This window comes from Anser brachyrhynchus (genome assembly GCF_964034855.1).
Source record: "Anser brachyrhynchus genome assembly, chromosome: 1".
NCBI lineage: Eukaryota > Metazoa > Chordata > Aves > Anseriformes > Anatidae > Anser > Anser brachyrhynchus.
The window spans coordinates 88,306,196-88,317,597 of record NC_137694.1 but is presented as its reverse complement, the minus strand read 5'-3'; the positions used below and the strand labels follow the sequence as shown (position 1 = coordinate 88,317,597).

The following is an 11,402-nucleotide window of genomic DNA, read 5'->3' as shown; positions in this document are numbered from 1 at the left end:
TCCCTCTTCCTCCGTCTCCTCCAGGATCCTCTGTGCTTGAGCTCGTACCTTCCAGTGGAATTTGCATGCCCTGCCTGTTTCAGCTTGTAAGCCACCTGGGACAGCAAAGATGTTTTATCTGCAGTGACAAATTGCTGCGTGAAGTTACACTGCTACTTGAAAAGAACAACCTCCCTAACAACATTGCAGCCTGATGGCCATGATATACCTGGGAGAAGGTTAAAGAAAACAAAGGTGAGTGCTGATATATTGAGGGCTGAAACCAAAGAAACATACTTAAAGTTTTCCTTATCTTGTGCTTTGCATTTAGTCCTTCTAAGATCATCTGTCAATTCCCAGAGTCCCGTTTTAGGCAGAGGAAGAACAAACTTCGTGCACCTCAGGGGTGGCCAGGCTATACCAATTTTAAAAGCCACCCAGCAAACCCCCACAGGGCTGAGATTCCTAGCTTCAGATTATACCGATTGTATGGTTTAAATCATCTCAAACCAGGACTCTAATGCCATGTGCCTAACCTCACTCATCAGGCCATACCAGCTGAACCTCTGCCATACCCGTTCACCTTATTTTTTGCTTCTGGACTGGGCTTCTTTGGGATTTCAAATGTCTTTACAACTGCATGGAGTGGCAGGCAGTTGGCAAGCAAGCTGCCTTGAGCTTCTCTTCATCGTCCTCTTAGTGACTTGCAGTTCACAGATTTCCACCCTTCTCCATGCCTTTGCCCCAAGCTCCATCTCTAGCTAGGTGGTTCCTCAACATGGAGAGCTTGTTATGCTCATGTAGCGGGGAGTGATCTCCCTCCGCCCCGAGCAGGAGGAGAGCTGGTCACAGTGCAGCGGGAGACTCGGAGCCTTTGGGCCGTTCCCCACGGACAGGGTGGATAGTGGGAGTCACGTGGCACCTGTCCGATAGAAACGGGCGTGGGGCTGGGCTCACCGATTTCTGCAATGAAACAGGCCAGAAAGCAGCCAGGAGACAGGACCAGGCCTTCGCCATTCTTTCTGTGGTCAGCAATACGAGGCAAACCTGGCAGCTCTAGCAGCTACAAGGCAGTGTAACAGCAGCTGTATGAAACCTTAGGTTGTTGAACGAGATAAGCACCTCTTACGAGGATGATGGAAAGTAGGATGGAAAGCACCTTCTGTGTCATATTGCCCAGTCCCCAGCTGTTTGAGGTGTAGGGGTGGTATCGGTAGGGAACTGCCCTGGCTCTGCATTAAAACAAACTGGGATTTTTGTCCTGATTAAACCTCCTGGAAGGCAACCCCAGAAAAGCACTTCTTGGAGAGTCAGGACCTTCTTCTCAGTTCCAGCTGAAATGTTTTCCTGGCAAATTTATACTCGCTTCTGCCAGCACTGCCCTTTCACTCTAACAGCTCTTCTCTCTTCCTGGTGCTTCCCTCCAGGGTATTTATAAGCAACAAATATATCTCAGCCTGCATTTTGCTAGACTCAAGAAACCAAGCTCATTTACTCTCTTCTTGTAGAAGAAAGCTCTCTCCTCCTCTGGTCATCCTACGAGAGAAAGGCTGAAAAAAGGCAATTTTAAATTAATTCATCTTTTAAATGGATGTACAGTATTCTGTACTTCTTTGATGGCATTAAAATCTTCCTAGTTCTATTAGAAATCCCTCATCTGATGTGTCTTAGGTTCACATTTGTCTTTCTCACATCTGCATGATATTGCCAGCTTGCAGTCATTTGATCGGCTAGTGCACTCAGGTCTTTCTCCTCCTCTGTCACTTCCAACTGATGAGCTCCCAGCTGGTAGCAGAAATTCTCGTTATTACTCCCTCAGGGCACGACCTCGCGTTTTGTACTATTAAATTTGATTCCATCTCTATTGCTTCTGTCCCTTTTTCGTAAGAAAACTGCTCTGATTAGTCACCGTATAATGCCTTAGAGACCTAAAGACATATTCACTATATTTTTATTTTTAGAAACCGTTTGCTGTTTCAGTATTTTCATTCAGTGAATGATGCTGATGTCTCTCTGTATTACCACATCTTTCTAACAGGAACTCCAGACTGATGTGGAGAAGGGCAGGGGAATATTGCCTCGCGGATGAAATACATGGCAAGAACAGGTATAGTTCCAAATTGTTTCAAGGAAATAATTCTTTAAGTTGGTTGTCATTCTGTTGTATGAAATGATCAGACATGGTGTCCAATCAGCTGAAAAGTGCAGGTGTGGAAATGTTCTGTTTTACCTAACTATTTTTTCCAAAGCAATCCACCCTTGCTGTGTCTGAATTTACGGCGTCTCGCTGCCGGAGCACATATCTCTTCTTCAGCACTGTCACAGTGCTGGCTTCCAGCACTTTTGGTTTTTAACCATCAAAACTATTTTTATGATGTTCAAAGTACTTCAGAAACAACTGTCTTTATTGCTTAATTATTATGCTCAATTACCACGGCAGTGGGAAGCCTATGAAGATCTGCAATGGTGATGAGAATTCATTTAGTCTGACCTCCAACCCTCAGCTACAAATAATTGCTTTACCCAGAGAAGGCCTGATGCAATGCAAAACAGCCCCCCTGCCCCTAGGCTGCCACAGCAGCCCTGAAGAGCCTCTGAGGCTGCGTGTTGCCCACTGGAGAGAGCCCCGGACTGACAGTCCTGGGGTGCTCTGGCTGCACTGTGTGCTGCAGGCAGGCTTTGTGTGGCCACAGAGAGACGGAGAGCTTGGTTTTGAGAGTGTGCTTTGGAAGGAGACATCTTTGGAGAACCGTGCTGAAGGAAATTGCCACCGCGAGAGCTGTTTTACGGACAAATGTATTGCAGGAAGCAGATGGGGGGATGTACACAACAGTACTGCAGAATTTTATTTCCCGTGTCTGGATTGCTAGGTGTTTCACAGGGCCGTGAGCTCTTTACTGGACTACTCCTTTGTAGCTGTCTGAGCAGCATCCAAAAGCAGTGGGCCTTCCCTCCCAGAGGGATGTCTGCAAATCCATCTCTGCAAATGAGCATTGAGGTTACTTGGGCTGCTCGTGAACCAGACAAGGCCACTGTGTGTAGGGAGCCACAATGGTGCCGTGGTATTAAAATCAAAGGCAGCTTCCACTTGTTCTCACTCATGCAAATGGGGCACATCCCAGAGGCACAGGACAACGTGTTATGATGGTCTTCAGAGGGGTGAAACTTGGTGTCCAGGAAAGAAGTTTCCACGCTGCCTCCTGTGTGTGCACTGTGGGTGCCCTCTGTGTTGGGGTGCAGTGGGGTGCCTGCGGGGAGATGCACCTCTGCGCCCTGCTGCCCTCAGTCAAAGTGGCAGAAGGACAGGATCTCTGTGCACCCTTTCAAGATGTAAGTACCTTTTTTTTAATTTTATTTTTTTGGCAAAGACTGTTTCCTGCCTTGTCCAAGCCCGTTAACGAGGTGCCTGTGACACCTGACAGGGCCTGCCTATGGAGACCTGGAAGAAAACAGCAGAGGGAGGGGGAAGGCAAAACATTGTTTTGGAAGCACAAGAACTTCTGAAACATTAATCTGGTGGATAATTCCCTGCCAGCTGAATTTCACTAAACCACTGATCTGAATCATGTCACAGATGGTATCGTCTTCCAAAGTGTTAGCAAAACACGGGGCTCAACCTTCAGTGGCCGTGCATCGCTATTTCTGATCCAGCACAACAACATGCCTGTAAAAGACAGAGCTTGTAATAACTGCAGCTCAGGAAAAAAAAAAAAAAAAGAAAATAATAACAGTTTGAGATCTGGCTTGCAGAAGGAGAATTGCCTATTTTGCTCAGTGCAGCAGTGAAGATGGGCTCATAGGAAAAAGAGCAGCACAAGCTCTGCTAGACTGTGAGATCTGCTTTGATGCCCTTTAATAAGTGTAAAATCCCAACTGGCATTTCTAAGTGGAAGGCAAAGGTGTTAGGCTTGGTAAAGTAGGACCAGTCATGACACAGGCAGAAAGAGGAGGAAGAGATTGCCTGTCAGCTGGAAGCCTCCGTTCCTGTTATTTCATGACTGCAGGAAGAATTTAGGTTTGAAATGTTGTTTTAAATATTAAAACCCGTGCTACCTGCAGCAGAGATGGATAAATGGTTGTGCTCCTGAGCATGTGATCTCTGATAACAGAAGCTACACCTGTGTTATCACAACCTAAGGTCTCTTTGGCACCTGAATTTCGATGCATGTCCTGGCCACATCCCACCTTCACAGTAAGAAGCGACCAGTGCTCCCCACCAGCCTACTCCTGCTTTCCACACAGGAGGGTAGCACCCAGGTGCTATGCTGCTGTCCCTGGGCAGGCAGCCCCTCCGTGGCTCAAGGAGGGTATCCGAAGGGGCTGCCTCTTCCCACCGGGCATTGAGCTGCTGGGAGAAATGCAGGAGCTGTCCTGAGCACTCCGGCATTATAATGGTGCTACAGAAGGACCTAAGAGGAAATTAATAGGGCCAGAGTAACCGGATTTGAATAGCATGTAATACAAAAGGCTGAGGAATCCGTCAGCCCGAGGCAAGACCTCTCACAGAAGATGTCAGCCCAGCCAGTTAAAGTCAGGCAGCCTCAGAAGAAACTGAGTATAATGGCAACCTGCATAATAGGCGCTGCTACCACCTATCACAGTAATGAGATTTCATAAAGAAAAGCCCATCTCAGTGGCTTCCAGGAGGATTTACTGCAGCAGACAGCTGGGCACATGGGCTGATTAAACACAGATGCAATTTTGAACAACTGCAACAGCCTATCACGTTTTACAGTACCCAGACAGTTCTAGCTAAAAGAGATGCAGCAGACACATTCAATCCTTTTTTAGCTCGTCTGAACGTATACACGCTGTGAGAAAACTAACCGCCGATTCCCTGCGAGGAGGATGGTACAGCGCAGGACCCATTAGCAGGATGGTGGCACGTCCTCTTGGTTAAGAGGTGGGAGTTGCTGTGGTACCTTCTCCATCCTGGAGAAGGACCTGGAAGCAGGACTTGGTTGTGAGTCTGTCCACGCTTGACTCGGCTGTGATGCTTCATGGCCAGCCAGGGCCGCAGGCGCAGCCCCATCCATCGCTCCCAGCAATAAATCGGTGAGGCTGTTACACCTTTTCTCCTGCCTCAAAGTGAGCTGCTGCCTGTCTCGGCCAAGGCACTGCCAGCAGGAGCTGTGACTATCTGCACTTGTGATTTCGATCTGCGATTGCCTGGTGACTTGTCCAAAGCAGTAAGAGCTATCAGGGAAAGAGATGGAGTGAAACGTTACTGGTACTGAGCTTGTAGACAGGATGCTACTCAGGCCTCGTTTTCCCCCAAGGAAAGGTTTTGTTTGATCTCAAGGTGGGCTGGATCCCACTCCCCTTCCTCAAGGCCCCACTGCAGCAAAGCAGTGGCTTCTAGCACCAAGCTTTGAAATGCTAAGTGAGCTCAAAGGATCTGAGGACACGCTTCACAGACAGGGCTCATTCAGTGGTGAGATAATCTCCTGAAAGAAGGGGACGGTGCAATTAAGTGAAGGGATGCCAAAGGCAGGGAAGATGCGGACTTCTTCCCTTATGACTCTTTGTAATACTGGGGCTGAAGCAAAGTCACGATTCCTTAAATCACCTAACACCTGGAGGCCACTGGTAGGCTCGCAGCACAAAGTGGATTCTTCTGTTACTGATGTTATTATCATCATCAGTCTTGCTAACCAAGCAATGATATAAAAACTCATTGTCCAAGGAACTGTATCCACCCTCCCTTTCTATGCAATATGGCTTTAATTATACTCAAAGGATCTAATGACAACTTAGGGACTAGTCAGTGCCTTTTGAAGTCAACAAAAAGATTCCCGTTGACTAGAGTTGGCATTGGCTGAGGACCATAAACTGCAGGAGGATGTTTGGATTGCTGTGAACCTGCACCGGACTCTGTTGAGGGGTGGCTTTGCCCCCTGGGAAGCCGCTGGTGTCAGAGCCAGCAGAACTGAGCACCCATGGCTGCCAAAATCAGGAGCACAGATTTATCAAACCATCCCCTGATGTGGTGTTCATGTTGACTCCTGAGATGTAGAGGCGTTGTGTGCTGGTCTGTAGCAATCACCACTTACCCACGCACCATCCCATTGCATCCCTGGACTGCTATTTTCCTAGCTGTAAGGTGGGACCAGATCATCAACTTATCACCAGCTAAGAATCTGACCTCTTTTATTTTTTTCCCTCTTGTTCTAGGAAAAAATGGCAGTCCACACTAATTTTAAAACTGACGAAGCTATCAAATTAGATTCAATTAGGCTCTTTCCACCCCTTGCACATGCCTGAAAAAAAAAGCTTCAGTTATTGCAGTTTAGCTGACGATGCTTTTGTGCAAGAAAGGAAAGGCTCCAGCGAGTTTCTCTGTAACTGAAGCCATATGGGATCGAGACTTGTTGGACCAATACTGAAACGTGTCTGTGTCACAGAGCAGTTTTGATTCCAAGACACACAATGGACTGTTTGCAAAGTCACATTGCTGGTTAAAACTACATTTTTTAAAATCGACAAATAATTTAGGGACTCAGCTGCTTAGGAGGATATGGTCTAGCTGATTGCTTGGGAAAGTTTTAAAAAAAACCAAGCCAGCCTGAGGTTCTCTGTTGACTTGTTTTCATATTACATCTAACAACCACGCTGTGGTAAATGTTTGCCAGCCTTTTAGGCAAGTTGCTTAAGGCATGTCAAGAGATAAGGAGAGTTAAAAATGATTTTAACCTCCTAATTTCCCATCCACCCTCCCCAACACATGCATGATTGCTGCACCGAGAAGCAGGTGAGTTGCTAATGCAGATTAAGTTGTCCTTCGAGGAGCTACTGCAATTAATCACCCAGTAACTCCCAAACAAAGAAGTATTGTCGTGACACATCAGTGTTTCCAGATTTGGAAAGGACTTGATAAACGCTTAACTGTACTCACACAGCAAGTGAGCTGTGGCAGAGAGAAAAGCATGCCTCCTCCAGAGAAGGGCATGGATTCAAGGGGAACATAAATTCCCTGTACTGCCTGCTTGGTCAGTAACCTGCGTGGTCAATAATAGCTTTTATTTTATGTTATTTTGGTTTGGCTTATTGTATTTATTTATTTTTTATTTTACTGTATTTTATTTTATATAGGTGTTTGGCAGAAAAGAAGCAGGTTGGAGGAAGTCAGAGGTGTTTCATCCTCTCAAAGCTTGCTGGTGACCGGAGGCTTCTTCACTTCCATGTATCATCTTCCACTGCTGCCCGTGACCACTTGAAGTCTCTCTCTATTACAATATGAGGTATTCCCCTTTTTTTTTGGTTCTTGTTCTCCGTGTCACATGGCTTTGTAATGCGAATGGAAGGTAGCATTTTGTGGTCCTCAAAGAGCTTTGGTAATTCTGGGTTAAGTGCAGCCTGGGGAACTGCATTTTACCACAGACAGCGTTCATGTTATCAGTTATTGTACTACAAAAGGGCCTAAAAATCTCATTATGATCCCCTCTCCAAAGGGTGTAGTATCAAAATGCTTTAACGAGGCAGGTAAGAGGTTACCTGTGGTTATGGTGCCACGTGGCACTGTAAATTGAGGTAACCTGAGCCAGCGTGCACTGGAGAGAGGCAGGCACCGGTGGCAAATCACTCAGATCACAGCTCAGTGCCTCCAGCGCAAAATCTGAGCCGCGTAGAAAGGGAGTGGAAACACCACGAGTGACAAAAACAGGAATGACCTTGTAGAATTTGTTGCTAACCAAAGCAGGTGAAGTCATCTGCAGTTGTGTGGGAACCTGCCTGCTATGGGGCTGTAGGGTATCAGCTTCCTGGTGTGCATTTTCCAACGCAATTTACCGCTCAGGCAAAAAAAAAAAAAAAAAAAAGCAAACAAACAAAAAAAACCCCACCACACAACACAAAACCAAAACAGAAAAAATGAAGTGAAAAAAACAAATGTTTTTTTGTGCAATGCCTCATAATAAGCTCTCTCTGTTGCAGCAGCAGCTGCAGTTTCTCCTCTCAGATTTCTCTTCTGTTATTACTGAGAAAGAATCAGCAGCTGCTTAGGAAGTAATCCAGAAAGATTCATTGAGAGGCTCCTGGTGGTTTTTCAGATACTGATCGGACAGAAGTAACGTCTTTGAGGAAGGGATGGGGTCTTCTGTGTTTCACCTGCTCCTCATAAATTAGTGGCTTGTGATAAGATGTTTATCTACAAGGAAACAACAGGAGGAAGAATCGAGAAATAACAAGCCCAGGTGATGGGAGACAAGTGCATTTTTAATGTCACAGAGGGGGTGTGGGAATTGCTTAGGTTTCTTTAATGATCATTTTTGCAGCTCTTTAAAAGCTCGTGCTCAACCACACTGCTTTCCAGCTGGCTGTATCTGGAGGGATCACCCAGGAGAGACAGGACATGGGCTCCTCGAGTAGTGTACCTTCAGGACACAACCACGGTGGGGTTGATTTGGTGCTGTGCATGCCCTGTGTTTCACAGTTGGGTTGTCATCAGGACAGCCATGTCCACCCATGGCTGGAGGCCAAGGCCTGCTGGCTCTCCTCCTGCCCTGCCTCACAGCAGCCCTGCCTCTGAACTCCCCCCGACAACATCCCAAGCCCAGCTGGCTCCAGGAGTGGAGATGCGGGGGCAAGGTGGAGCCTCCAAAGGTCTCAAGGCCATGAATCTCACTTTACAAAGAATGAAATGCAAAAGTTTCCTTCTCCTTGGTCACTAGGAGGTAGGGGAAGAAAACAATTAACCCAAGCTAAAAGCAGTTGGGCCCGTGACGTCCAGTGCTCCCAAATGCTGTCCACTGAAGTACACGAGCTCTCAGGAATGTGGAAGAGATAACTGTGGAGGCTAATAGAGCCAATTATTTTTATGGAAAAATCCCAGCTCTTTCTCTTTATTGGAGTGGGTTCACGATCATCTATATAAAAGAAAGCTGTGTTCTGAGAACACACGCATTTGCATACGGATAGTGTTCTCTTGCAAATTATTTGAATAAAAATAAAAGAAAAATGAAAACAGGAGTTTTCACTCAAGGGAAAAGTTAATGAACTCACTTCTCTTTCTTTCACTCCCTGATTAAATATTATGTTACCATTTTATCTTTGTGCATGAAGAGTAAAGCCCTATTCTGTATTTTGCCAGCTTCATTCATGAAGCTTTGTATTATTTTTACTGCACTAGAAAATTAAAAATGACTCTCTCCACATGAGAAGCAGAATGAAGAAGAGAAGAGCAGTAATTCCCAGCAGTGTGGAGGAAGGAGAAAGTGAAAGATGAGACATCTTCTTTTGTTTGTTCGAATAGGCATGAGATGTGCTCCAGCATGTGCTGATGGGAGTATTTCAAGACCAGCTACAGAAGCTCAGCGAGAAATACAAAAAGCATTACCTGCCATGTAAGATACGTATGACTTTCCTTTCTGAAGAGTGTTTTTTTTTTTTTTTAAACACTCATTGTTTCTGAGAGCCCATGGGCTCAGCAGCAAATTGCAGTGATGTTTTAGGGTTGACTGCTTGCTCGTTCTGATTCAGACCCTGTGGATTTTCAGTTTTAGTAGCTGGAGTGGGTTTCAGCAGATTTTCAGCTAGACGAGCTGAGCATCACTGGACTTGCCTTTCTGCAGCGGGCAGGCAGCTCAGCTGAACCAGAGTTGCTCACGTGGTGCACCACATTCTTTTAGGTGGCAGGCTCTTTTTCAGCATTGGCAACACTTAGAGAAAGAAGTCCAGACTCGTATGCTGGAGGATGGCTCCAGAATTGGCTTGGTATTTTATTAACACATCAGAAGGCTATAGCCATGGATTTGTCGACCGCTGGATATAGGAAATTTGGAAGGAATGCCTGTCTGAGGCGGCACCAGAAACCTAGCTCTGTATGAAAGAAACTTGATGGGGAAAATCTGTTACCTGCTCAATATGGCTGTTTTTCAAATATTTTTGAGAATGAACATTGTTGCTCACAATCTACGAGGGGGTGCAGGGTTTTATAGAGGCTTGATGCCTGAATGGCTTGCAGTCATGTACAGTCTTGCAGCTGTTGAGATGTAAGAAGGAGTAACAGGGGATCACAGAAGAGATGTCCACATTCAAACCTTGTAAAACACTTTCCTGGGGGAAAAATGTGAATTCTTAGTAAGGGTGAATGAAAAGCAAGTAAGCAAACATGCAAATGAGAGTGGGAAAATGAGTTTTACTATTTGGAAGTGAACTCCTCCATCCAGGGATTTCATTTGTGCTACTCCTACTGGCCCATTTCAGTAGGAGCAAGTCTTCTAGCTGCCAATCAACCATTTTCTTTTTGATAATTATTCATATTGCTGTAGAAACGGAAATTATCTCTATTTTCTCACTTCCCAGTTGAAAACTGTAATTGCAGCTGCTCCCTCCCCCTTGTTTGGAAGTTTTACATGCAGAGAGTCATCAGCCAGGCTTGCCTTAAATCAAATCTTCCCATGCAGCCTGGATGCTAATCTAGCAAGCACAACAGCTGCCTATTCTCAGCAAGGAGAAACGCAACACATTTCTTCAGCCACTGGCTAGGGAATTCCTGCTCAAAGAAGAGGGCTACGCCTTGTCTGGAGCCTTTATAAAGTTATAATAAAAAAAATAAAATTTTATAAAGGCAGTTTCCTGCGGGCTTCACAGTTACTGCTAATCATCTTAAACTGAAATAGGGCTTCCAAAAACAGCATTTAAATCCCCGTAACACACCTTCAGTTTCTGTCTCCACGGCTACCCAGCTGCCCTGATCCTCTGTGACAGGCTCTGGAAACGCTGTGATGCTTCCTTTCGCACTACTTTACAAGCCCCTTCTACCCCCAAACCTCTCCACAGGCAGACATCCTCCTAGCTCTTAGCTCGCATCACTCTCAGAAGACATCATCTCTGCCACGTGGTGGATGACGAGCTGATAGGGAAACCCGTGGGATGTGTGAGTGGCAGGGGACACAGCGATCTCTGCCTTCCCACCAGCGGAAGGGCGCTGATTTCCATGCGTGTACAAGAGAAGAGCCGGAGCCCCCTGCGCAGGCCTGCCCTGCCTGGCTGTGCTCACTCATCTGCCCAAAGGCTGGGTCTGAAGGTCTCTTCAAAACCGTGTTAATAGCATTTATTCATGCTGCTTTTACTGAACCTTCTCATTCTGCTCTAAGACATGCAGCTCGTGAATAGCAGCTACTTCCCAGCCAGGGAAGCGGATTTTGGGGGACACGGTATATGCAGCCTTATTGGACATTTTCCAGTGACTTTATATGCAGACACTGCCTTCTCACTGAGAGCCAAATTCTGCCCTCTTCTGAAGTCTCTTGGGTCTAAATTATTGAGATTTTTAAATATTGTGATTTGAATCTCAATGTGTTTCCGTGCTTGCCATCCCTGCGGTCACAGGGTAGGCAAGGAGACTTTGTGCTGCAGTTTACCTTGCGATAAGTGAGCTTTTTTGGTTGTCCTGGTGAACCATATGTTCCCTGTGTTGCCAA

General features: G+C 46.0%; 1 protein-coding gene across 2 annotated transcripts in view; it reads left to right on the top strand.

Annotated features, from left to right (window-relative positions):
- The first annotated feature begins 219 nt into the window (after positions 1–219).
- The window catches only part of PTGFRN (prostaglandin F2 receptor inhibitor), an 85,285-nt gene continuing 74,102 nt past the window's right edge, over positions 220–11,402 (top strand). The window contains exons 1-3 of one of the 2 annotated variants that reach the window (XM_080576113.1): positions 220–234; positions 2,018–2,086; positions 7,072–7,220. Coding sequence is in view for 1 of the 2 variants with exons in the window: in XM_080576111.1 (XP_080432237.1) it covers positions 9,257–9,320 (64 nt within the window). In the remaining variant the exon portion in view is untranslated. Of the gene's footprint in view, positions 235–2,017; positions 2,087–7,071; positions 7,221–9,241; positions 9,321–11,402 lie in introns of those variants that run through there. The other variant, XM_080576111.1, reaches the window with a different exon arrangement.